Below are 27,588 nucleotides of genomic sequence, written 5' to 3' on the forward strand. Positions count from 1 at the left end.
TTAGATTTGGCCATGTGACCAAGTAGCGCATCAGCATTCTCGTACTGAAAATATTCATGTGCTTTGTGTGTCAGTGTGGCTCTGTGGAAGCAGCTGACACGTCAGAGACAGAAGGTCGTAGATACAAACCCTACTCTAATTTATCCGAGTATAAATCCTAGGCTGGTGCTTTAACATAGATCTGAGGGAGTGCTAGATTGTCAGAAATGCTGCCTTAAATTAATCTCTGCCTGCCTGTTCAGTTGCAGTATTTGAATGTTTCTGCAGATCCCCTGCCCAACTTTAGACCCTCAACAAACACTGCCAGAAACAAGTCAAGTGGTCATTTATCTCATTGCAACTTCTGGAAATCTGCCATTGTTTGTCAACATAACAGTCACAGAGAACAAGTAAAACTACCTGGTCTTAGCTGGCACTCTTGTATTACTCTGACCACATGCTTGGATGGGAGCTGAGGACAGAGTTAGTTTTGTTTATGGTGCTTCCCACAGTTAGATAGCTTCTTAATAAGATTGTAGGGCTGCTGACTGTATGCTGTATCTTGGCAGCAGGAGGGTGGCAGGGAGGTAAAGGGAAATAATCAGGTAGAGAAACAAAAAAAGATTTTGATGCCAAGTCTATCCTTCCTAGAGGAGATTTAAATTTCATTGTGGTATGTAATCCTTTGAAACCTTGTTTAACAAAAGAAGAGCTGTGAGGTAACTATTGAGCCCCAGGGTGTAGTTGTATCACGTTTGTGTCCATGAGGAAAATCGTACACTTGCATGTTGTATTTTAAAAGTGGCATTGTAAGTGACTGCTCTGCATTTGTTTTGTTTCACAATTCACTGTAGTGAGTTTACCAGGTCTCACTCACAAAAAGGCACAAAGTTAGAGGCCAGATTTCTACTGGATTCTCTGTTTGGGGAGAGGTCACAGAGTGAACCTGTACCATTTCCCTTTGACCCTATTAACTGCATAAGGCTGGCAGTGGTCACAGATCATCAGACTGTGGTGTAAGGGAAATAGGATTCATGATGAGTTTATACCATGTATTAAAAGGGAAAAAATTAAAAATAAAAGAGTTTGACTATTTTTATTGAAATGCAAACTGAAGTATATTTGAAACTTCTCCAATATCTTTTGCTTGCTTGTTCCCATTCTGTAGGTGCGTGAGATGCCAGTGAACACTCCTGAGAATCCCTGGAAGATTGGTGCTGAGGAGCAAGGCCAGCGAGTAGATTTACGGAGTACTCACCTGGTGTTCAGCATCGACCCCAAGGACTGTGAGGATGTGGATGATGCACTTTCTGTTCGCAAGTTAGCAAATGAAAATCTGGAACTAGGAGTTCACATTGCAGACGTCACTCACTTTGTGAAATTAAATTCTTATACAGACCTGGAGGCTAGATCAAGGTACTGTAAAATAAAAATCATAACGGAAAAGACAGCTTTTGAAATAAAATAAAGGGTGGCACAGTGGTTAGCGCTGCTGCCTCACAGCGCCAGAGACCTGGGTTCGATTCTGGCCTCAGGTCACTGTCTGTGTGGAGTTTGCACATTCTCCCCGCGTCTGCGTGGGTTGCCTCCGGGTGCTCCGGTTTCCTCCCACAGTCCAAAGATGTGCGGGTTAGGTTGATTAGCCATGCTAAATTGACCGTAGTGTCAGGGGGGTTAGTAGGGTAAATATGCGGGGATATGGGAACGTGGCTTGGGTGGGATTGTGGTTGGTGTAGACTCGATGGGCTGAATGGCCTCCTTCTGCACTGTAGGGATTCTATGATTCTAAAGAGGAAAGAAATTCGGGGAATACATTCTGTTCAAAATACTATCTCAAAAAAGAATTCATTTATCAGAAATGTATTTGATATTTTCATTAACCAATGGGTTTTTTCCCTGGTGTGGAATTTTCCAGTGAGCACTGCTCTTATGGTTTTAGTGGTGTGGAGCAAGCCCTGTGTATTCTGGAACCTGAGCAGCTACAGCACAATATGTAGGTGCCCCCCAGAGCTGAGAGACCTGTGGGTGCCGTACCACAGAATGGGGAATTAGTAAATATACTCATTAATACACTTTTGTGGTAATCATGATGTGGAGATGCCGGGGTTGGGCTGGAGTGGGCACAGTAAGAGGTCTCACAACACCAGGTTCACTCACCTGATGAAGGAGCAGCGCTCCGAAAGCTCCTGATTCCAAATAAACCTGTTGAACTTTAACCTGGTGTTGTGAGACTTCTTATTTTGTGATAGTTGACACCTGCCATTGCTCCCCCTGTTGTGAAGTTGTGTAAATGTTATGATCTCCAGACAGGACTGCTGAGCATTGTTGGTGTAAATTTATCTCTATGCATAATATTCATGCGCAAACACCTGCCACTTTCTTGCAGGGCAACAACGTGTTACCTAGCAGATCGCCGATATGACATGTTACCAACCATCCTCAGTGCAGATCTGTGTTCTTTACTTGGAGGTGCTGACAGGTAAGTGTCACCTGTATCAGGTTTGCAAAATGCTATGAAAGAGAAAAATCCCATTGTTGCAATTGGGGGATTTGTACCTGTATTGTCTGTTTGCCCTTTGCCCTAGCAGAGAGCAGGTAGCTGTTCCAGTTATGGTAAAGCAGCCTGTACAGGGCCTTGGTGAGACCGGAAGATTGAACAGAACAGGGCAGGGTGGGAGAGGTAATTTATGCAGTACAGTTTTACGCCCCCCACCCCGTGGGGAAAATCTTGGTCTCCAATTGGCACCTCTACTGAACAATCTCTTTGAAAATGCAACCTACTATAAGGGCCCTGGTGCTAACACACAATCTGTGGCACCGTATGTTAGATCCCTGCAGAAGGTTCTTTGATTCCTTCCCTGTTAACTCCAGAAAACCGATGGTGCCTCTTCTGATTCAACAAGAAGTTTGTGTAACAGAAACTTATAAAATAATTTTTTCTCCAACTGAAACTGACAGCTTTGTGCCACCTCAAAAACCAAAACTATTTGTGATACACTTCATATTTTCTTCTCTAGCTTCTGGTGAAGGAAGATTCAAGGGCATAAAATCTAATAATCGTATAATTTTAACTTAAATTGGGACTCGGAGACGGGGAAAGGAAACTATGACACTAATGCAGTAATGAGTGCACTCGGGGAGGTTGAGGTTATGGCACATTGTAAGGAGACCTACCCTAAGCTTATGAGGATTTGCCCAGAACAAGGAAATTTCTCAATGTCTCTGTACATAAATATTTTTTTTAAACGTAAACATTTGAGGAAGCAAAACGTAGACACTGCTGCTGTATTTACTGTGAATGATAAATGACTTGTATACGGTCTGCTGTGGTTTCAATTCACCTTTCAGAATGAAGGTTAATCTTCTGCATCCATTTTGCTTTTCAGGTACGCAGTGTCTGTGATGTGGGAGCTGGACAAAACTAACTATGAAGTCCTTAAGGTGTGGTTTGGACGAACAATTATAAAATCTGCGTACAAGATGTTCTATGAAGCTGCTCAGGCCCTGTTGGATGGAGATCTGAGTGTTATGGCTGATATCACTGAGCTCAAAGGGCTTGACGAGAAAGATAAACATAAAATAATGAATGACTTGATTTGGGCGATAGAGAAGCTGACTGAAATAGCTCGCCACACTCGAGCTAAACGCGCCCTTGGCGGCGCCCTGGAGCTGGAAGGCATTGAATTACGAGTGCAGTTAGATGAGAAGAAGAACATCAGTGACCTGGTCCCAAAGCAGCCACTGGAAGTGCACGAGACTGTAGCAGAGTGCATGATTCTGGCTAACCACTGGGTGGCAAAGAAGATAACTGAGAATTTGCCTCACCAAGCCTTGCTGCGTCGTCATCCTCCGCCACAGCAGGAGTTCTTCACTGAGCTGGTTGATTGTGCAAAGGCAAAGGGTTTCGAAATAGATACACGGTAACATATAGATAAAAGCAAATTACTGCGGATGCTGGAATCTGAAACGGAAAGAGAAAACACTGGAAAATCTCAGCAAGTCTGGCAGCATCTGTAAGGAGAGAAAAGAGCTGACGTTTCGAGTCCAGATGACCCTTTGTCAAGACTCGAAACGTCAGCTCTTTTCTCTCCTTAGATGCTGCCAGACCTGCTGAGATTTTCCAGCATTCTCTCTTTTGGTAACATGTGAATAACATTGTGTGTAAATTCTCATGGGGGATTTTTATTCTATTTTAATTTTTACAAAGAGTAGGATAAAAGATAAGGTAAATGAATAAAGATTAATGAGTTGAAGGCAAGCTTGAATTCATTGGTTATATTAAGGGATATTTGGGTTTGGAGGGGGTGGAGAATGAGTAGTTCTGTAGTCTTGCAGAAAGTGAATTGGAGTAGGAGATTTTGTGATGAGTGTGTCTGTGTGTACACGTATGTATATGTTCTAACTTCAAATACTTACGTTGACAATTGTAGCTCCAACAAGGCTCTGGCAGATTCACTGGACATGGCAGAAGACCCAGATGATGCTCAGGTGAACAAGCTGTTGCGATCCATGGCCACGCAGGCAATGTCCAACGCTGTTTATTTTTCGACTGGCTCCTGCTCAGAGGATGAGTTTTATCATTATGGTATGTGAAGTTATATATAGGTTATTTTTATATTTCTATGTTGTAATGTTCTGATGCAGATAAAACCGAATGTACAGGGTATGGGATTAATTTGGAGAATGCAATCTCGGATGTTTCTTGAGAGTTTCAATTGGTTTTCTCCCGCCCCTCTATTACTTCCATATTAACTTCAGTTGCAGCAGAAACTAGGAGACGTAAATCCTTTAAATAATTTTAAAATGTTTTCAAATGTATTTTCTGTCCACTTTGGTGTCTCTTGAGTGAGACAGGGTTTATGATTAGTGAAAGGACCACAATAAGTATTTGGATATTCTGACCTTGAATAAATAAGTATCTTTTCGAGACATCCTGGTCAGTCATTGCTGCTTCTATTAAGCTTCTCCGTAATGCAGAAATCAGACTGTTATTCAGTGCCTGTTCACTGCTGCATTGCAGGTGTCTGTTAAGGTATCTTACAGAATTCCTGGGCTGAACTGACAGGAATCATGGCATTTTAGTAGATTAATGTTCCAATTGGATTACATGTATTTGCCATGAATATGTGGAAAATAAAAATAACCTAATATTTTAAAAGCCATTTTGCAAAATAGAGTGTGTTTGATAGGAACATACCTAAATGGAGCATTTATATAAGAATGGTGCTTCACTTACAACAACAGCTTGTATTTATATAAATAGCACCTTTACCATCGTTAAATGTCCCAAGGCACTTTACGGGAGCATTCTTGAATTAAATTTGACTGAGCCACGTTTTTAAAAATTCTGTTGGGTTTTTGAGGTTACGTCAAAGAGTTTGGTTTTAAGGGGCATCTTGCAAGGAGGAGGGAAAGGTGGGTGGATTTAATGAGGAAATTTAAGAACTTTGGGCCCAAGCAGGGATGCCAAAAGGGGCGCAGTGGAAATCAAGAGCATGCAAGAGGGAAGAATTGGAGTACAGAAATTTTGGTGAGTTGGAGGAGGTTACAGAAATAGGAAATTATGAGGCCATGAAGGGATTTGAAAACAAACTTGAGAATTTTAAATTTAAGGCGTTGCTGAACTGGGAGCGCACGCGGGGCCAGCGCACACCCGGTCAGCAGCACGGGGCCAGCGCACACCCGGTCAGCAGCACGGGGCCAGCGCACACCCGGCCAGCAGCACGGGGCCAGCGCACACCCGGTCAGCAGCACGGGGCCAGCGCGCACCCAGCCGGCGACACGGGGCCAGCGCACACCTGGCCAGCAGCACGGGGCCAGCGCGCACCCAGCCGGCGACACGGGGCCAGCGCACACCCGGTCAGCGACACGGGGCCAGCGCACACCCGGTCAGCAACACGGGGCCAGCGCACACCCGGTCAGCGACACGGGGCCAGCGCACACCCGGTCAGCGACACGGGGCCAGCGCACACCCGGTCAGCAACACGGGGCCAGCGCACACCCGGTCAGCGACACGGGGCCAGCGCACACCCGGTCAGCGACACGGGGCCAGCGCACACCCGGTCAGCGACACGGGGCCAGCGCACACCCGGTCAGCGACACGGGGCCAGCGCACACCCGGTCAGCGACACGGGGCCAGCGCACACCCGGTCAGCGACACGGGGCCAGCGCACACCCGGTCAGCGACACGGGGCCAGCGCACACCCGGTCAGCGACACGGGGCCAGCACGCACCCGGTCAGCAGCACGGGGCCAGCGCGCACCCAGCCGGCGACACGGGGCCAGCGCGCACCCAGTCAGCAGCACGGGGCCAGCGCGCACCCGGTCAGCAGCACGGGGCCAGCGCGCACCCAGCCAGCAGCACGGGGCCAGCGCGCACCCGGTCAGCAGCACGGGGCCAGCGCGCACCCAGCCGGCGACACGGGGCCAGCGCGCACCCGGCCAGCAGCACGGGGCCAGCGCGCACCCGGCCAGCAGCACGGGGCCAGCACGCACCCGGCCAGCAGCACGAGCCCATTTCCAATGCTGGAAACAACTTGCCAAATTGGTGGAAAGGTACTTACTATAAAATTAAATAGAAGGATCTGGTTAAGCAAATGCACTGCGGTTTCTGCATATTTGAACTACCTGCAATCTCACAGCACTTGTCCTGTCGAAACTGTCGTCATTTTTCAGTTGAGGGCCATGACCAGATGAAAGTTTGCAAAGTCTAATTGTCAACATTTCAAAATAAGGGAATCTCTTCCTGAAGCAAATTGTGTCATAGGTTAGTCAGGCTTTTTTGAAAAGTAAAACTAAGATAAGGAGGGTTTAAAAATTGGTACCTTGCTGGGGCCTCTGATCAGGGTTGGCACCCTCTAACTGTCTCCCAGATAAAAGTGGTAATGCCCAGGGCTCAGTCTTGGTCCCATTGGCCCTGACTATCCTGCTAGTCCCCAGTGGCTCACAAGTCTGTTCTAAATTTGTTTAACTTTCAAGACTTTCAGCTGTCTGAGCAGGGGAGAGGTCTATCAAAGAACAAAGAAAATTACAGCACAGGTACAGGCCCTTCGGCCCTCCAAGCCTGCGCCAACCATGCTGCCCAACTGAACTAAAAACCCCTCCCTTCCAGGGACCATATCCCTCTATTCACATCATATTCGTGTATTTGTCCAGATGCCCCTTAAAACTCATTATTGTATCTGTTTCTACTACCTCCCCCGGCAGCGAGTCCCAGGCACCCACCACCCTTTGTGTAAAAAAACTTGCCTTGTACATCTCCTTTAAACCTTGCCCCTCGCACCTTAAACCTGTGTCCCCTAGTAATTGACTCTTCCAGCCTGGGAAAAAGCTGACTATCCACTCTGTCCATGCCCCTCATTATCTTGCAGACTTCTATCAGGTCGCCCCATAACCTCTGTCATTCCAATGAGAACAAACCAAGTTTTCTCCAACCTCTCCTCATAGCTAATGCCCTCCATATCAGGCTACATCCTAGTAAATCTTTTCTGTACCCTCCCCAAAGTCTCCACGTTCTTCTGGTACTGTGGCGACCAGAATTGAACACTGTATTCCAAGTGCGGCCTAACTAAGATTCTATAAAGCTGCAACATGACTTGCCAATTTTTAAACTCAATGCCCCGGCTGATGAAGGCAAACATTCTGTATGCCTTCTTGACTACATTCTCCACCTGCACTGCCACTTTCAGTGACCTGTGCACCTGTACACCCAGATCATTCATCAGTCTGGCTGTATCTGAAACAAGGCTTTAGAAGTGATGGACTGTTAGAGACAACTGTGGTACCTTGTTCTTTGCTCAAATCTGTGCTGCTTTGGTATCATTATACTTCCTCCAGCACTTTCATTCTACCCTTTTGGTAAAGGATAGTCCAACCGAGTCCCTGTTAGTAACCCAAAAGCAATGTGTAGGAAGATCGGTGCCCATTAGATTAGCTGCATTAGTTGTTCAAGTATAATACAAGGAAACAAGTTCATTTTATAATTTGGAGATGAATCCAGGTTTAGGGTCTAATACAGGTTATGATTTATTTTATCAGTGGGAGCTGCAGTATTACTGTGTAAAATATTGGTTAACATTTTGAGATGATCTTGGAAAGTGAGGGGTGGAAATTGAAACCTGTCCCTTCTCTTGGTAAAGTCCTGAAACCAGGTTATCTACACAATTTGACACAGATCTATATGGTAAGAACTGCTTTGTGTCTTGTCACAGGTCTTGCTCTGGAGAAATATACTCACTTCACTTCTCCAATCAGAAGATATGCAGATATAGTGGTGCACAGACTACTGATGGCAGCAATAATGAAGGATAAGAAATTGGAACCAGAAGATTCATTACTCAGCAACAAAGATTTAACGGAATTATGTCAGCATATTAACAACAAGAATAGGGTGAGTAGGCAAACACTTCAGTAAGCGTTTTCCCCTTGCTTACAAAGCATAAAATAATTGTACACATGTCATCATAATCACATTAGGGAGGGAGAACAAAAGACTTGCCAATTTTATCAGTACCATTGCACATTGACAAATGTGGGGAAAGGTTAAGCAACTTTTCCCTGATAGTCCTTTAAAGAGTGAGCTGGAAGAGTAGACATTACTTTGGAACAATCCTGTGACCTACATTTGAATCCAGCCTAGATTAATGGTCAATGGACATTTAAAATTGCAAGTTTTACTCATAGAATCCCTGCAGTGCAGAAGGAGGCCTTTTGGCCCATCGAGTCTGCACTGATGACAATCCCACCCAGCCCTATTCCTGTAACATATTTACACTGTTAATCCCCCTGACACGAGGGTCAATTTAGCATGGCTAATCCACTTAACCCACACATCTTTGGAGTGTGGGAGGAACTGGAGCACCCGGAGGAAACCCACGCAGACATGGAAAGAATGTGCGAACTCCACAGTCACCCGAGGCTGGAATTGAACCCGGGTCCCTGGCGCTGTGAGGCAGCAGTGCTAACCACTGTACCACCATGCTGCCCACTCAGGCCATAAGATATCTTGTTCACCCTGTGCAGCTTTGAATGCAACTCTATGGTTGGGATTGAAGCATACTTGAGGTGGAGTGTAAATGGCACCTCACCATTCAAAACCTGACCTGGGAATGCTTGGTGCTGTCGTTGGGTTCAAAGTGAAAGGTCTTCCACATTTTGAACAGTAGAATATAAAAATATTCAACAATCAACGTAGATATCAAGCTTGTTGAGGAGTACTTTGCAGTTGAGAAGCCATACTCTCTTCGATAAGTAACAATTGAACACATCTCTAGCAAGTTTTTAACTCAGCTAGATCATAGAAACCAGATTCCTTAGAGAGGAAAAGTGCCAGATATACCTCCCAGTATTCTGCTCGAGTCCCCGGACAACAGCTGGCTTGGACCACAGAAGAAGAGGGAATAGAAATATCTTTAAAATATAGAAAAAATTGTTTAATGCTCACTGAATTGAGTGCCATGAATATTTTTAAGATTGGTGATGTAAATATTCAGGGAAATCAACTAGTAACTTCCTTCAGTAACTTGCATCTGCGGAAAATATTTTTTTAAAATCAAGCAATTGTTATATTTAAAAAAGATAATTCAGTGACTGAAGCTGGTAAGTATTCTGGGCACTGACAGTACTTGATATGAAGACCATTCTTCATATGTGATCCCATCATTGATTGTTTGGCAAACAGAATCTGTTCAACATAGGCTAAACGAGACAGACAAACTTCATGAGCACTTAGACTTCCCAGGAGTAATAAAATAATCTCTATCCTGTCTGATTTCTCTGCTCCTCCCTGCAAGGGATGCTGAAGGAATTTAATGTCAGCTTAATACTTTTGTAGTTACACTAGTCCCATCAGCATGATCGATATGTTGTTTATAAATTTTAGGACCATGGGTTCATAGGAATATGGTAGAAATTCACACACAGGCAAGTTAAAATCACGATTGCACAGTCGAATGCTGTGGCCTAATTAAATCTGTTCCTGTTCCATTCTTAGGCAGCTCAGCGTGTGCAGAAGCAATCTATAGAGTTATTTCAGTGCATGTACTTTAAGGATAAAGACCCTTCTGATGAGCGTTACACAGCAGATGGTATCATCTACTCAATACGGGCAAATGGCGTGCTGGTCTTTGTACCACGGTAAGTTGCTGAAAATGCTCACTAGAATTTAAAAACTAATCTTGATTGCAATTTGCTAACTGATCATGAATGCATACACTAAAGAAAAGTTTGTACGTCTCTTTGTGTTGTGGCCTATACTTGCAAAACATGGGACAAGCCAACTCGTATCCCGATTGAGTGATGCTTATGGCTGTTCAGGGCTACATTAAAAAACAAAGTCTTGTATTTATAAAGCATCCTTCACATTCTCTCTGTCCTAAAATGCTTCAAAGTCAGTGAATTGTTTTTGAAATGGTTGTCACTTGTTTTGGAGGTAAATGTACCATCCAATTTGCACAGCAGTGTACCACAAAATCAACCATATTCTGGTTTGTTGATTAAGGGATCAGTGGCCAGGATACCAGACTCCCTTAACTGTACATTCAGTGGAAAGGTGAATAGAGTCTTGGTTTCTGACAATCCCTTAATCATAATAGGAGGGATTTGCTATTTGGCCCATCACGCCTCCTCCATCATCAATAACATCATGGCTGATCTGACTGTGGCCTTAACTCCACTTTTATCTGTCCCATGACCCATAGCACCTTTGCGGATCAAAGAATCCGTCTAACTCTGCCTTGAATGCATTCAATAACCCAACCACCTCTCTCTGTGGAAAAGAATTTCAAAGACTAATGGCCTTCTAGAAGAAATTCCTCTAAATCGGGAACCTCTTTCATTTTAAAAACTGTGCCGCTTAGTTCTAAATTTCCCACAAGAAGCAACATCCTTCCAGCATCTACCCTGCTAAACTCCATCAGAATCTTCTATCAATAAGATCACCACTCATCTGTCTAAACTCGATGAATATGGGCCAAAGCTCCTCAACCTAAGACAACCACTTAATCCCAAGAATCAGCGGTCTTCAATGTAAATATATCCCTCAAGTAAGGAGACCAAACCTGCACACAGTACTCCACGTGTGGTCTTACCAATGCCCCGGACCGCTGTAGCAGGACTACCCTACTTTTATACTTTATTTCCTAATTACTTGCTGTACCTGCATGTTAACCTTTAGTGCTTTGTGTACAAGGACACACAGATCCCTCTGTACTGCAACATTCTGCTGTCGCTCTCCATTTAAATACTGAAGTGAAACATAACTCTAGACTATATTCTATTCTAAATCATACAAATACTGCCATTGAGCTTGAAACTACAACTTTGTCTCAGAAGCAAGCGTAGATTGGCTGTCCATAGTTAACAAGAGATTGAAATTCTGAATGAGCCTAAAAGGGTGAGGGGCAAATGTACCTTCAAGCAAAGTTGCAAGTTCTCACTCAGGTCACACACAAGTTGGGTCCTTTAAATTTCCGTGTGTGTGTGACTAAACCAAAATACTTAAAGGGCCCATGAGCTTGTACAAGATGACCACACGGCACAAAACAAAAGCTTGTGTCAGTCAGTGGTGAGTGGAGTAAAGGGAAAGGGTTGTTAGTTGGCAGCAGTCCTGCTCCAGAGAGTGGAGCACAAAATTCAGGTGAGCACTCGAGAGAATGGAGGAACTGCTGCACGGTTGGAGGTGCCGTCTTTCAGATGAGACATTACACCCAGAGATGGGCAACTCCTATTCAAGAAAGATCACCAACATCTCAAAAACAATTACCTAGTCGCCATCACATTGCTGATCGTCAGAGCGCGCTGTGCAGATTGGCTGCTGCATTTCCTACATTACAGCTGTGACGACACTGGCTCATTGAGTGCAAGATTTTTCTTCCCCCTTTAACTCTTATGTTTCTGTAATGTTCCCAATGGTGGGAGAGTCCAGAACTAGGGTCATAGTGTGAGGGTAAGGGGTTTAGGACTGAGGTGAGGAGAAATTTCTTCAACCAGGGGGTGGTGAATGTGTGGAATTCACTACCACAGAATGCAGTTAAGACCAAAACATTGTCCGATTTCAAGAAGAAATTAGATATAGCTCTTGGGGTTCAAGGGATATGGTGGGGGGGGGGGGCGGGGGAAGGTGGGAGTCAAGATATTGAATTTGATGATCAGCCATGATCAAATGAATGGTGAAGCAGGCTCGAATGGCCTCCTCCTGCTTTTATAACTCTCCGTGAAACTGATCGCATTTTATATCTGGCACAGAAGGAGTACAATGACCTTCATTGAAAGAATGATTTGATGCCAGTAATTTAGCTAATGGATGAGTATAATTTTCCTTCTGTACAGAGCCATAACAAAGAGACCATTGGATCTTCCACAACTCCTGGCATATACCACCAGAGTTTATTTTATTCTTTGTAAGCTTGCTGTGATTAAATTGCTTCGGTATAGTGTTCACTAAGACTTTTTTTACATTGAACTTTTTTTTAATATACCTTTTTTCTCCTCCTGTACGTGATTTAATGGCAAAAGTAAATTGAGATGTACTGTGTAAACCAGGTATGGCATAAAGGCTCCAGCTTTCCTAAAGAATAAAGAGGGTCTTGTGATCTCAGCACAGCTTGATGGGTCGTGTGTCTGGAAACCTGGCTCTCTCAAACGCCTTCGAGACAAAATTATCTCCAGTACTGTGAATGGAGAATCGGTTACTTTCTCTCTGTTTGATCACATCACTGTAAGTATAGAGTTTTATAATACATATACAAATGGCACGGAATTTGAGGTTTTAAAAAAAAGCATCACATGGAAATCTAAAATAAAAAGTAGACAAATATAGAAACGTACAATATTCAACAGAAAGGAGGACAGATTTGAGTTTCTCCTTTTGCTCGTACTTCTGGCAATGTGATAACTTTGTTATTCTGCAAAGTTGGTGAGCTTTGAGTGAAGGACAAACAAATAGCAAGAGGATGTGATTCATTAAAGTAGAAAATTCATTTGTAACATTAATAAAGTTTTGTAATTCACAGCGTCATTGCCATATGGTTTAGTCCTTTTCCCCCTATTGTAACGTGAATCATTTGATCGTTTTTATTCTTCCCTTGCACTGACGGACTGAATTCATAGTTGCTATTTGTAACTCCCCAGAGCCTGTGGTAGTGTCCAGTATTCTTTATTACAGCTCTAGTCTGATTTTAGAGCATTTTAAATTCGTATCTTATAACAGACTTTTGATTAAACTTTTGCTTTCCCTCATCTTGATCAAAAAGGTAAGAATATCTGAACACTCATCCCGGTCACATCCTGACAGTATCAAACTGGACATCATCAGCAACCAACCGTGTAACACAGCCAGCACTGAACCTACACATGAAGCTTCACACACTTCAAAGACAGACTTGGTACAGGATGTAATCAGATCTGCTGAAGAGGCACAACTTGCTCAAGAGCATGCAAAAAATACCTCAATCAGAATTGAAGATAAAGAATACTGTCAAACCCAGGGAAACAGTCTCTATTCATTGTTAGAAGAAATCAAGGAATTGGCATTACTTGATGTTACAGTTGGTTGATTGCCCTGCTTAAGTCAGGACTTTAAATCTGTTGTAATTTCTTAACCAAAACCACTATTGGAACAGATTTTTTAAAAAAAAAGACATACCCACGTTCTGGTTTTTAAAGCAAATTTGGCAGCAACTTGTAATTGCAGGCAGTTAGAAGTAAAGAAAATGGCAGGGTCCAGTAACTTTAAAGCAGCTGTTACCTATAAAGCCACTCGAGCTTCTGTAAATGTTTCAATGCAAATAAGATGTACAAAGATTTTTTGAACTGGATGTAAATATTTGTAATTTTTAATTCAATTGTGATTGGCACAAATAAAAGTACCATGGTTCAATTAATCTTCACATCCTTTCCAGGGAGGTTAAGAAGTAAAAGCTTCTAATGGATGACAGTTTTGTCATTAATGTGAATGTCCAGTTTGGAGCAATTTCTTTCTTCCAAATAAATACAGAACTGATCTCTCAAGTTGAATTCAAAGTTATCCTATACAGACTAGATGTTTCTACCAAGCAAAAAAAATTTCAATTTTTTGAACAGTGCTGGAAAAACTCAGCAGGTATGTTGAGTCTGATTATTACTCTACTGGGGTAGAACTCATTGAACTCAATGTTAAACTTGGTTGCTCTCTCCACAGAGTATTTTGTGTTCATTTCAGATACAGTATTTTGCTTTGCTTCCAATTTTTGAAAACTTATGCTAGATAAAAGGTTTTTTCTCAAACTTAGGTTATGGTTTAAGAGTATTTGGAGTTATACAGCATGGTTTAAGCTAATGGATCATTTGTGATTTTTTTTTCTTTCCCTTTATATATTGGTAGCAATCAATACACTCATAACTTTAATACAAATCTAAATTTGAGGTTACTGTTTGAGTTAACACGCACTGATGCTAAAAATGTAGCATCAAAAGTAGACATCCATGCCAGATTTATACAATACTTTTAACATTGCTGTGAAGCTGAAAATATTTTACTCTGAAACTGCGATGAGTTCCTGTGCGTGGGGAATAAACTACAACCAAAACAAACCTCACCACCATTCTACTCTGCTTGCACAATAAAATACAAAACCTTAAAGCAATCACCAGCAAATCTTGATCACATATTTAATCAACTTCTGCGGCGTTTTCCACCTCTTGTACCAGTTGAGAAACATCTGTTTTTTCAGTTATCTTTTCCATGGACAGATTCTGTAATGGTGTTGCTTCTGGGATGAGTTTGGAAGAATCACTGTTTTCAGATTGTGTTGGTTGAGCAGAGTCATTTGTTTTGATTAACTCGGGTACGTGTTCTAGAGTTTCCAGAGCGAGGTCTGCTTCTGACGGAGTTTCACATTCCTGAGCAGGCTTACAAGACTCAGGTGTGTTTACCTCTTCCAAAGCTTCTACATTTTCTGTATCTGGATCTCCAAACATGTCATTAGGATCTTTCAACACAGCGGTTTGATTTGGTTCTGTAGACTGACTTGAGGATAGAGAATCAGCTAGATCTGAAACAACAGGTAAATGTAAGACGCCTTCATGCAGGAATAATCCAAATTTTACTTTAACATCATAGCACAAAGTACCGGCAGAATGGTTTACTTGCTTTCACCTGTTTGGTTCTGCTTGCCATACAGAATGACCTTAACAATATGCTCTTGGAAGAAATATAACTTTCAATTCTACACCATAAAAATTTAAATTTGGAAGATACGGGGTGGCACAAAGGACCGGGCTTGGGTCAGTGTGTGGAGTCTGCATGTTCTCCGTGGGTTTCCTCCCTCCCACAGTCCAAACAACATGCTGGTTAGGTGCATTGGCCTTGCTAGATTCTTCCTCTGTGTACCCGAACAGATAGTGTGGCAACTAGGGGATTTTTACAGTAACTTCATTGCAGTGTTAACGTAAGCCTACTTGTAACACTAATAAATGTTAAAAGATGGTGAATCAGTTTAACAAGCTTGGCAAAGAGGAGGCAATAAGGTTAAATTTTGCTTTAGTCCCTAATCTCTACTATAATAATAACGTACAATAGAATTGAACTGATTGGCAACGAATCTTGAATCCAAACACTGGGACAAGTCTTTCTGCAGTTATACATTAATTCTAGTCACTGTTGTAACTGAGGAAATGTGCCAACATGCACACAGCAAGGTCCAAAGGAATGCTTGCCACTTTATCTGGTTTAGTTGTGTTGGTTGAGTGGTGGCCAAAACACTTGAGAGTTCCTGCTTTTTGAAGAGTGACATGGGATCTTATGACCATCTCAGGGGGAAAGACAGCAAGTTGGGATTCTCCAATAATGCAGACACATTTTTAACACATTGTAGAAAACAGATTGATTTGCAATTGACTGTATTTATGTAGTGCTCTTCACAGCCGCAAAGCACTCTACAGCAAATGAAGTATTTTTGAAGTGTAATCCTGTTGTACTGTAGGGGAAACTTTAACACTTGCCTGAACTGAAATGGTGTTGAAAACATCCAGTGCTAACCAGATGCAGCAAGTGCCAGGGCCCTTAGAATCTTAAACCTACAGCACAGAAAGGGGCCATTCGGCCCATCGAGTCTGCACCGACCACAATCCCACCCATGTCCCTACATATTTACCCATTAATCCCTCTAACCTACACATCCCAGGACACTAAGGGCAATTGTAGCATAGCCAATCAACCTAACCCGCACATCTTTGGACTGTGGGAGGAAACCGGAGCACCCGGAGGAAACCCACGCAGACACGAGGAGAATGTGCAAACTCCACAGACAGTGACCCAAGCCGGGAATCGAACCCAGGTCCCTGGAGCTGTGAAGCAGCAGTGCTAACCACTGTGCTACCGTGCCGCCCCCTGTACCAATGAACACAATATGAAATACTATACTTTCTCAGCACCATCCTGGTTTCAGTATGGCACTGCCTTGTCACTATATTCCAGTTATAATGGTATAACAAACTATAAAAGTCAGTTTTACAAAACCAAATCTATTTGTTTAATCAGATTGTCAAAACTACCACCAAAAGACACATTCTGTTGAAGTCCAAACTCTAATCTTACAAGAATGTGCTCAATTGTAAATTCAAACTATAGATCTAACGCGGTTTGAGCATGGCATTGCACATGGTTTAAATTAATGGTATACTTTGGGCAGTCATTGAATCAAATTTCCTTCTTGGCTAACGAAAGTAGGCCTGCTCGGATAGGCAGGAGTGGCAAGAGCAGTAACAGATTTTAAAATGATTAGTGAGTTTTAAGGGGCATCTGGACAATACATGAATAGGATGGGAATAGAGGGATATGGTCCCCGGAAGGGTAGGGAGTTTTAATTAAGTTGGGCAGCATGGTCAGTGCAGGCTTGGAGGGCCGAAGGGCCTGTTCCTGTGCTGTAATTTTCTTTGTTCTTTGATTAAAAATTAGGTCAAAAATGTGCATTTTGCAATAAGCTATCATAAGAAAACAAACTTCATAAGCCCTATGGGCAGGAACCACATTTAACCAGAGCCTTTTGTTTCAGCCACACATCAATCACCAAGTAATGGAATAAATGATAAACTGAGCACACTTGTAGATTCTTGAATTCCAATTTACAAGATAGTGGTTGTAATCTTTTTGAAGGCAGATTTTGCAGAGAAGTAAGATAAAGGAAATCTCAAAACTTCCTACTCTCTAAAACAGATTAGTGGCAGATTATTCAGAAGTATGGAAATTAAACAATTTCCTGTATTAAATTTGATTTAAAACACACTTACCACTGGAGGGCATCTGATTTGCTGACTGGAGTTTCGCTCGTCTCTGAAGTGCAAGCTGTTTGTTCCTTTCAATTCTAAATTGCTGTTCCGCAGAGAGTACGATCGAGCTCGGGGTCGATTCTGCAGCTGGCTGGTCAGGCAGTGAATTGAATGATGTTTCCAAGTTATCAGTTTGGACGCCATCTTCGTTATCTACAACTGGAATAACATGTTATTTTAAAGAAGAATTGTGATTTTTGTGTCAATTTATCAAAAACCAACAATCCTGTTTATGCCCCAGTATTATCCAGAAAAAAATTGAATTCCGAGACCAAGTTTCTTTCTGTCCCGATGTGTGATGAGACAACTTAAAAACGGGACCTTCTCCTAGTTGCCATCTCTTTTTCCCTAGAGAGAGATTACACGATTATTCATGCTTTAAGACATCACATGGCTTAGCAATGATACTCTCACACTGAAGAGCCCACAGCTATTTTATTTTTAAGATTCACACAGTAATGGCCACTTGAGAACCTTTCAGGGACATCAGGTGCCCAAAGGGCAAGGTTTCAGCAGAGTGGAGAAACAAATTGTAATAATGGATTCCACATTTAAAACCACAAGTTCGGGTGGGTAAAAGCAGTGTCTAATGTACATTGTCACAAAGATAGAAAAAAAAACCCAGATTTGATCAGCAGTCTTTTTGGATTTGCTGTTTGTCAAGGCAGTATTGTGGAAGCTACAAGTAGTCTCTGTTCCCCAGGGCTGGGTAGTGATTCCTGCTGGCAAGTGATCATGTTGGATAAGATCATACAAGATTAAATGTGAGAGACTAGAGACAGAAAGCAAGAGAAACATTTTTTAAATGACAGGGCTGAGAGACTGGAATGCCTTGCTAGTGATTGAAGCAGAGAATATATCATTTAAGAATCAGATAGGAAAGGGAAATAAAAGGTATAGGGACACACCTAAGTGAAGGATAACTACTGTATAGTGCTTTAGTCGTGTGTGCTGGTTTTTACATTGCAACTTGTGTGTATTATCCACAGGTTATGATTTAAGTCAACAATGAAACAGTAACCTGAGGCAGGTTAGCAGGAGGGTTCAGGATGCAGCAAAAGCTGTGATTTCCGCACCGAGTCAAAACTCTCTTTTTGTAAAAGTTAAAGAACACACACCAGGAATACCTGGTCCCCTAATGCAACTGAAGTTATGTAAAATTGGCCAAGGCGCACACTAATCATTTATAATACTCAGTGGCAGCATGCAGAGAGCTTCAGCCTCGCTTACAGTTAAACCACTAATTGCATCATACACAAAAATGCATCTGACTCATGGAGGCGTGCAGTCAACACCCTCGCGAAAGGGAGCAGGAAGAGGTTCAAAACTGGCATGACAATTTTTTATATTATTATGGAGACAAAACACAAAATCACCAGAACTGAGCGACTCTAATTCTACAAAGCAGTAAATTTAAAAATGTTTGATGTAAAATGAAACGTGTCGCTTTTCAGTCTATGGTTAGGGGCTCGGTATTTAGACAAAAGCTAAATTAAAATGAAAGGTGGACTTGATGCCCGTTTCTTCTTTCTGCACTGACCTTGCATTTGCAGAGCTCCTTTCACAATGTCAGCAAGTCCTAAAGACAATATTTAATGTGCAGGCACTTGTGGGATAGGTGGCAGCCAATGTGTGCACAGCAAGGTGCAACAAACACCAATGGAGGGTGCAGCAGAAAGTGAGGAGATTTTAAAAAATGACAGTCAAGTGTTTGATTTTGTTTTCTATGCATTGTTTCACAGATTTTAATTAATGTTGTAATCCCTGGCTGCATTGCTAGATTAGACACACAACTAAACTATCACACCTTTCACACACTAGAGAGAGCGGAACGGAGTGGAGTTCTAATACACCATTCAGACCATCATTTAAAGCAGGAAATTACATCGCACCACTAAAAACCACACACTACGCAATCAATACAAGCCTTGCAGCCTGGAACTAACGCTCTATAATTACTAAAACAAAATCTAGAATGATTCCATTGGTGCCCAAACAGTCCCTGAACCCCAAGAAAACTGGGAACGTTTAAGACTTATCTAGATAGCCATATGAACGGAGTGGGAATGGAGGGATACAAAAGAATGGTCTAGTTTAGACCAGGGAGCGGCACGGGCTTGGAGGGCCGAAGGGCCTGTTCCTATGCTGTATTGTTCTTTGTTCTTAAAACAGCTGTGAGTTAGAGAAAAATCTGATCTTATTCTGCAATGTCGTGAACAAAGGTTAGAATTATTTTTTTTAAATACTGAAAAAAGTCTCAGCATCTGAGTAGTTTAGAATCAGAAATATATTGGCTGTAAAACAGGATTGAATGCTTATGTCCCATTTGAATTGTCACAAAGTTTCTAAAGAAATGTTGAACAAAGATTTGAAAGGAGAACGTACCTTCGTTAGAAATAAAGTCTTCGTGTGTAATGGGGATATCAAGTCGAATCTTCTTTAAGCAGGCCTAGAATGAAAAAAACAACAAATATTAAACGGGGGAAAGTGCGTTAATGCTGCCTTGCTTTCTACAGACGTCACCGTTCATCTGCTGAATGTTTCCAGTTTATTCTCTTTATATTTTAATAAATATTGTCGATTTGTAAGTAAAACTGAACAAATATAGAAATCAATCTCTGAAAATGGTGCTGTATATGAGGAGAGTTTGCAAGATCTTGCCCATGGTTCAGTTGATGAGTTTTTAAAGACAATATGCAAAATGGAACTGGGAAATTGTAGAAACTCACCCCAGAGCCACCTAGTGGCTTGAGCTTCCACCGACACGGTGACGACGGAACAAATAAGTCAATGGGAAATGTTGACCTCACAGTTTACAATGGCGAATACTGAGAAAAAGCGTGACCGAAATCGCAATGTTCATGGACAAAACAAATAAAGAGCAAATTAAGTTGTCCGTGGAAGTCTGCACCATTTCACACAGCAAATGTTGATGGTGCTGCTCTTAGAGGCCAGGTTTTTAGCATGTAATTTAGCATGGCCAATCAACCTAACCCGCACATCTTTGGATGTGTGGGTTAGGTTGATTGGCCATGCTAAATTGACCCTAGTGTCAGAGGATGAATAGGGTAAATATGTGGGTTACGGGAACAGGGCCTGGGTGAGATTGTGGTCGGTGCAGACTCGATGGGCCCAATGGCCTCATTCTGCACTGCAGGGATTCTGTGATTCTAAGGAAACTCTGTTTTGTTATCTAAAAGGAGGGCGAGGAAAGGGGAACAGCTCAATGTAAAAACTGATGCAGGAAAACAAAACCAGATCAACCGCAACCTTGTCGAATAAGAACAGCCCAGCATCTTAACAGAAATTAATTACCCCCATACCTGCACAAATTTCCCTTTCAAACCCTGGGAGTATCTTACAAAGTCTTAACTAGAGATTAACAATCACTGGTATCAAAGTCAGCACAGGAATAATTCAACAAACATCACTCACGAACCAATATTAATACTGGAACCAAAAGACAAAATGCTGGAAAATCTCAGCAGGTCTGGCAGCATCCATAAGGAGAGAAAAGAGCTGACATTTCGAGTCCAGACGACCCTTTGTCAAAGCTTTTATCCAATATTAATACTGGGACTGATTTACTCACACCAACACCTTTTTGAAGCAACCCCATTCAGTGTTTGTTGCTAAATATGAAATGGTATACAGTATCAATCGTTTAAAAATCCATTTTTGGAAACAACTGCATCCCAATTAGGATGGGGAGAGGAAACTGTGCAATATTGGAAAGATACCTGAACTTCTTTTTTACCACCCAAGGCCTCCACTTTGTCAATGAAGTCCTCAAATTGTAGTTTAGGATACAGCCTATGAGCCCAGTGCTCCATGTGCCGAAGGAGAGTCTTCAGATCTTCACTCTTAACACAAAAGTGGAGAAAGGAGAACAAAAATAATGGATTAAAAATCAAAATCACATCTCAGAAATACACAATGGACGGAATTTAATAATTTTCCCCCAAAAGTGTCAGCTCGGATGGGGGAAGTGGAATGTAGCCGAGCAGCTGCGCTTTGGGGGAAAGAATGACATTATCAGAGTCCATTCTGTCAGCAACTCAGGCTTCAGGAAGAATGGGAAAAAAGCACACTGATTTTAAAAACTTTAAATGGAACATAGCCATCCCGTCCCCTCCATACAAACCAACCCCACACACACAATGAAAATCCCCAAGCCCCCCCCCAGCACTGATCACCTGTGCGCCTCCAGCAGGTTCTGCTCACCAGGCGCACATCATGGCGAACAAAGAACAATACAGCACAGGAACAGGCCCTTCGGCCTCCAAGCCCGTGCCACTCCCTGGTCCAAACTAGACCATTCTTTTGTCTCCCTCCATTCCCACTCCGTTCATATGGCTGTCTAGATAAGTCTTAAACGTTCCCAGTGCGTCCGCCTCCACCACCTTGCCTGGCAGCGCATTCCAGGCCCTCACCACCCTCTGTGTAAAATATGTCCTTCTAATATCGGTGTTAAACCTCCCCCCCTTCACCTTGAACCTATGACCCCTCGTGAACGTCACCACCGACCTGGGAAAAAGGTCGGTTCATCATAGAGTCATAGAGGTTCACCCTATCTATGCCTTTCATAATTTTATACACCTCTATTAGGTCACCCCTCATCCTCCGTCTTTCCAGGGAGAACAACCCCAGTTTACCCAATCTCTCCTCATAACTAAGCCCCTCCATACCAGGCAACATCCTGGTAAACCTCCTCTGTACTCTCTCCAAAGCCTCCACGTCCTTCTGGTAGTGTGGCAACCAGAACTGGGCGCAGTATTCCAAATGCGGCCGAACCAACGTTCTATACAACTGCAACATCAGACCCCAACTTTTATACTCTATGCCCCTGTCGTGAATCACGTCGGTGTGAATGTACAGCCTAACGTGAGGGGAACAATCAGGCTTAACTGCCTGACGTGCATATTCAAGTAGATTAAACATCATTGGCAGGGGAGCAGGCGGGAGAGCAGTGACAATCGAGCAGGGAATCCCACCAGCATAAATGCCACTTTGGGTCACCTGCTTGATTCACTTAGGTGATGAAACTTTAAATCTACTTCAGTGCCTGTAACGGTGCACTGATTTGTAATTTTAATTCAATATTCCCATCGAGCACCACTTCCCTGTTTAATTCGTTTGCTTATTTTTATTGTTACACAATTGTCACATTTTTATGTTTGTAAACTTGATTAATTTATAAATGGATTTTTTGATGATATGTCACACTGCAATTCAACCTTTGTGCTGCAAATATTTTCTTGAATAAAATACCATCACTATTAAAAGTCAATTCAAAGCACATTGGTAAGCCAGTTCCAACTGCCAATTTCAGGGTTTTACTGAGGTGGACAAGGGGTGCGCACCCAACACACTCCCAGTGGTGGCTTGGCATTTTAAATATGTGACAGACAGGAAGCTCAGATTTAACCTGGGCTAGTTTGACCTTGTTGAGTTCCCAAGTGCCAAGAAACCCAGCAGCCGCAGGGAGGCAAGGACAGCCGTGGGAAGATAAGTGTCTCAGCAGCACCTCCCTGTGAGCCAGGAGGAGCAAGAACATTTCCCACCATTGAACCTCTGCTCTCCCCAGGGATCAGACCTCCCTGGTACTGCCGCCCCCTCTGGGACACTTCTTCCCAACTGGAAGCAAAACCTCCCAATCAGCCTGACTTCTGGGTGGAGCATCTGTCAAGGCTAAAAGCCACACATTGTGGATTTAAAATTCCACAGCAAGTGGGGAAACCCTGACTTGTTTCCTGTCCAGTATGGGACCCTCCACTCCCAGCACGTTGCCAAATAGGTTAATGCTCCAAGTGGAAATCCTCCAAGTGTTGTGAGGGACAAACAGCCTCAGTGAAACTTTAACTAAAGTCACAGTTTTAAATCAACAAAATCCATTCTGCTGCTTCACTATAACGTACATCCATTGACATGGATCAGTCATGAGGGGACATAGGTTCAAGGTGAGGGGCAGGAGGTTTGGGGGGGGGCGGGGTGGATGTTGTGAAGTTGTACGAACTAAGTAAGGGCATGATGGGAAAATTGGTCAACTATTTGTTACAATATAAAGAACGGCTGACCAAAGCTATTTCAAAATGCCAGATCCCTGTAAGAGTTAATAAGGCTATATGAGTAAATAAAATATGATAAGGACAGGGAGGAAGGAGTCACCGACCTTCTTCTGTTCCATCAAAGGACAAGATAAGGGTGTGAATAATGAGACAGAGAGTTCTGGAAGGTCAGCAAGTTAAAACCTGATTAATGATATTGCTCATGATTCTATTACTAATCGAATTCCTGAATATGCTCTGGTCACGAAAACTGATAATGATTATGTATAAATACTGAACCGTTCCTCCATGTAAGCGCGGAGTTGTGGAAGAATCAGCAGTTGAACCAACTGCTCTCTGACCCCAAGTTTCAGCCATATACTGCACGCAATTATTAGTAAATAAATGCTTGTTATATTGACGAAACGAATTTTGTAGAGTCCATCTTTCACAGTCAAGAAGCAGGGAAAGTTTCCACTTCAACAATGTGAGGAAAACCTTTTTTAACCCAGAGGTTGGTGACGGTCTGGAACGCGCTGCCTGGGAGGGTGGTGGAAGCGGGTTGCCTCACATCCTTTAAAAAGTAGGCGATTGAGCACAACATAATATTCAAGGCTATGGGCCAAGTGCTGGTAAATGGGATTAGGTGGGAGGTCAGGCGTTTCTCGCGTGTCGCTGCAGACTTGATGGGCTGAAGAGCCTCTTCTGCACTGTATGATTCTATGAATTCAGCAAGGAACCTGGCACTCAGGTCAGGTTAGGCATGACTCATGGCAATTGTCTCTGCTCCAATTATTCATTGTGTCCATCAATGTTAAAGATTCATGAAATAGCTAAGAGCTCAAAAAATTTACAAAACTGCGTTTGCCAACGGTTCAGACCACTGCTTTAAACATGTTTAATTTGTACTCCCGATAGCTGCGTTTTTGTCTCTAGCGATGTCAGTGTGAAGTTGCTGCTATTTTCCAACAAACAATAGACAAGGTGCCAAATGGTGACAGACTCCTGAAGAACTGCCCCATTACAAGGACTCACTGTTCAGGAAAACTGGAGTAAAACAAAACACAAAACATTTCAAACTACATCTGCAATGATTTTTTCTATTACAGCCAGTCAGTATTTAACCAAGAGGGAAAGTGTAGACATGTTGCAGAGAAATCTAAAATTGACAATCTTGGTCAAGGCCAGCGACCATGAGAAACATCAGTGACACAGGAAGAGGTTCCTTCCACAGGCTGAATTCAGGACCATTAACACTGGGCAGAAAGAATAAGTTGCATTTATATTGTGCCTTCGCACAGTAAAACACGCTTCACCGGAGCATTATCAAATAAAACTTAACACAGCCACATAAGGAGATGTTAGAAACTTGGTCAGAGGTAGGTTTTAAGAAGCGTTTTAAACAAGAAGAGAGGAAGGCAGAGGTAAAGCAGTTTAAGGCAGCAATTGAGCCCAGGCAAGGCAAAGCCACTATGGGCGAGTGATGAAATCAAGGGTGAGTAAGAAGCCAGAGGATTTGGGAGGTTAATGAGGGTGGAGGAGCTTGCAAAAGAGAGCGTGACAAAACCATGGTGAGATTTGAAAACACGGATAAGAATTTTAAAATCATTGTCAGATTGGGGGAACAATATAGACCAGAGAGGGTGTTTTATTCTTCCAGCTTACCTCACATCCTTTGCCTTTAAATCGAACCTTATCGAACAAATTCCGTAGAGCTGGCAATCCTCGATCTGAAGTCAATCTTCGAATACAGAAAGATTTAATAAAACTCAGATCCAAATAGACTGCATAATGACTCCTGTTAAACCCAGGCCACAATCCAAAGCTAAGGTTATAAAGCAGCGATATTCACTAGAATAAAGAGTGAGGACAATTGGAACATTGTAAAATGTTGTTTGGGCCCCATGTAGGCAAGAGGGACTCAGTGGAGAGATGTGGGAGGTGGAAATAGTTAGAAATAAATAATTAGGTATAAAACCTATTGCCTTTTATTTTCTCAGGAGATTCCAAAGTGCTTCACAGCCAATATAGGAAAGAACTTGCATTTATATAGTGGCATCTATGACCTCAGCACATCCCAAAGTACCTTACAGTCAAGGAAGTACTTTTGAAGTTCAGCAACTTTCATAATAAAAGAAACTTGGTATTTTATTTATATACAGCATGCTCCCACGAACAGCAATGAGATAAACCGATGTTTTATTAGTGATGTTAGTCAGGATGCCAGAGGAAGAAAACAGGGCCTCGGTTTAACATCTTGTCTGAGAGATTCATCTCCAACATTGAAGCACACCCTCCATAATGCAGTGGGGTGACAGCTTACATGCTTAACCCTTCAAATGGAGCTTGAACCCATGACCTTTTAATTGAGAGGCATGAGAGCGAGTACTGTAGCAATAGTCAGATTTCCAACCCTGTTGAAGCAGCAACAAGGGCAAAACAGAACTCGCATTGCTGGACTGGAAGGAAGAGGGTAAATGAAGGGGTCCCACACTCTCAGACCAGGAACTGCTGCTGAAATAGCATGGCAGCAACCAATAGGCAAGGGCTGAAATCAGCACTTCAGGAAGAACATTCCAGCAAAGAGTAGATGTGAGCGAGAAGCCCACTCTTGACCATTCTCTGATAAGACAGAGCAGTGGCTGCAAACAGCCGGTTCCACTCCTCAAGACATCGGGATAGAATTTTCACTGGCAGTTTTTAAATCTACTTCTTGAGGTGTTCTCAGTGCTTCAAATGACACTGTTTGTAAGAACATTACTAATTTTTACCCACAGGGGACTTGGGTGAGTGATAAGATGTGATAGTATAACATTGAGTCTCTACACTGTACCAAGCACCAACAGGGAACTGATTCTGTCTACGATGCTAATCACAGGAAGCGAAACTGCCGTTTGAATAAAGTTGAAAATGTTAATTACCGCTGAGCATCCAGCTTAGGCCGTGGTCTTTTCACAGTTTTCCTGACAACTACCAGCTCTTGTCTGCCTTCCTCCTCTGAGAGAATAAAAACAAAAGCAAATCAAATAATACCCCGTCCAACAGTGCAGGGGCAATATTACTGGACTAGAAATCCACAGGACATTAGCTCAAATCATCGCATTTTGAGAATTGAAATGTAGTTTGCTGGGTACTTTGGGTTAGAAATCTACTGCAGATTTTGTACAAGTTTGAATCTTGCCAACTATGGCCAAAACTTTCAAAATACTCAAAAGGAAAAAGATTGCACGTCTATGGACTAACTAGATTAGCTTCCGAAAAGGCTGGCAGACTCAGCAAAAACCCCCAGAGCTAGACAGAGCCCTTCGGCCAAAACCTCGCCCTGGCAATCCCCGCAAGTCACGGTAATACGGTTCCATCGCTAATGCCAAACAAATCCCCCAGGAACTTTGCCATTCTGTAGATCTGTCGCTGGGGTTTTCGCTGCTTAGGCCAGAACATTACGCAATCTCTTGCCCTCTTTTTAGGTCAAACCAAATAAACAAGTTCTTCATAAAACAAACTTTACAAACCTGATTGCCAAAATTAAGGTGGATTTACAGCGCTGGGATAGTTTGTCTCTTTCCTTAACTGGCAGAATTCAGTCAATAAAAATGAACATTCTGCCCAGGTTCTTGTTTCTTTTTCAACGTCCTATCATTTTACCAAAATTGTTTTTGTTATGGTTAACAAACCGACCACTAGAGCCCGTAAAGCAATACTTCAGAGAGGAAGACAGGATGGACGGCTAGCACAACCTAACCTACTGTATTATTATTGAGCAGCCAACACTCAAAGGATTTTGATATAGTGTCACGATCAAAGTATAAACTGGTGTCTTATGGAAGCACATTTCTACCACTCTTCCTCACCCCCTGCCTTAATTTGTGCCCCACTATCCTTATGCTCTCTAAATACATGTCAAACAATGTGAACATTTTAAACTTACTTAAACATAGAAACATAGAAGATAGGAGCAGGAGGAGGCCATTTGGCCCTTCGAGCCTGCTCCGCCATTCATCACCATCATGGCTGATTATTCAACTCAATAGCCCAATCCTGCTTTCTCCCCATAACCTTTGATCCCATTCACCCTACGTGTTATATCCAGCCGCCTCTTGAATACATTCAATGTTTTGGCATCAACTACTTCCTGTGGTAATGAATTCCACAGGCTCACCGCCCTTTGGGTGAAGAAATGTCTCCTCATCTCCATCCTAAATGGTCTACCCCGAATCCTCAGACTGTGACCCCTGGTTCGGGACTCCTCCACCATCGGG

General features: G+C 42.7%; 2 protein-coding genes across 9 annotated transcripts in view; one reads left to right on the forward strand and one right to left on the reverse strand.

Annotated features, from left to right (window-relative positions):
• Positions 1-13,856, forward strand: part of dis3l (DIS3 like exosome 3'-5' exoribonuclease) — a 48,212-nt gene extending 34,356 nt beyond the window's left edge. For 5 of the 6 annotated variants that reach the window (XM_078241152.1, XM_078241151.1, XM_078241149.1 and 2 more), the window contains 8 exons: positions 1,148-1,395; positions 2,366-2,458; positions 3,366-3,899; positions 4,410-4,564; positions 8,189-8,367; positions 9,970-10,112; positions 12,519-12,693; positions 13,229-13,856. In XM_078241152.1, the coding sequence (XP_078097278.1) occupies positions 1,148-1,395; positions 2,366-2,458; positions 3,366-3,899; positions 4,410-4,564; positions 8,189-8,367; positions 9,970-10,112; positions 12,519-12,693; positions 13,229-13,531 (1,830 nt within the window). In that variant the 3' untranslated portion in view covers positions 13,532-13,856. Of the gene's footprint in view, positions 1-1,147; positions 1,396-2,365; positions 2,459-3,365; positions 3,900-4,409; positions 4,565-8,188; positions 8,368-9,969; positions 10,113-12,491; positions 12,694-13,228 lie in introns of all 6 variants that reach the window. The other variant, XR_013500752.1, reaches the window with a different exon arrangement.
• tipin (timeless interacting protein) overlaps positions 13,786-27,588 on the reverse strand; it is a 37,052-nt gene continuing 23,249 nt past the window's right edge. Inside the window, exons 3-8 of one of the 3 annotated variants that reach the window (XM_078241155.1) lie at positions 26,251-26,326; positions 24,995-25,070; positions 21,023-21,145; positions 19,668-19,731; positions 17,244-17,441; positions 13,786-15,007 (exon numbers count right to left, since the gene is read on the reverse strand). In XM_078241155.1, the coding sequence (XP_078097281.1) occupies positions 14,625-15,007; positions 17,244-17,441; positions 19,668-19,731; positions 21,023-21,145; positions 24,995-25,070; positions 26,251-26,326 (920 nt within the window). In that variant the 3' untranslated portion in view covers positions 13,786-14,624. The remainder of the gene's footprint in view (positions 15,008-17,243; positions 17,442-19,667; positions 19,732-21,022; positions 21,146-24,994; positions 25,071-26,250; positions 26,327-27,588) is intronic. The other 2 variants (XM_078241154.1, XM_078241156.1) reach the window with 2 other exon arrangements.

This window comes from Mustelus asterias, chromosome 24 (assembly GCF_964213995.1).
Source record: "Mustelus asterias chromosome 24, sMusAst1.hap1.1, whole genome shotgun sequence".
In the NCBI taxonomy this organism is placed as follows: domain Eukaryota; kingdom Metazoa; phylum Chordata; class Chondrichthyes; order Carcharhiniformes; family Triakidae; genus Mustelus; species Mustelus asterias.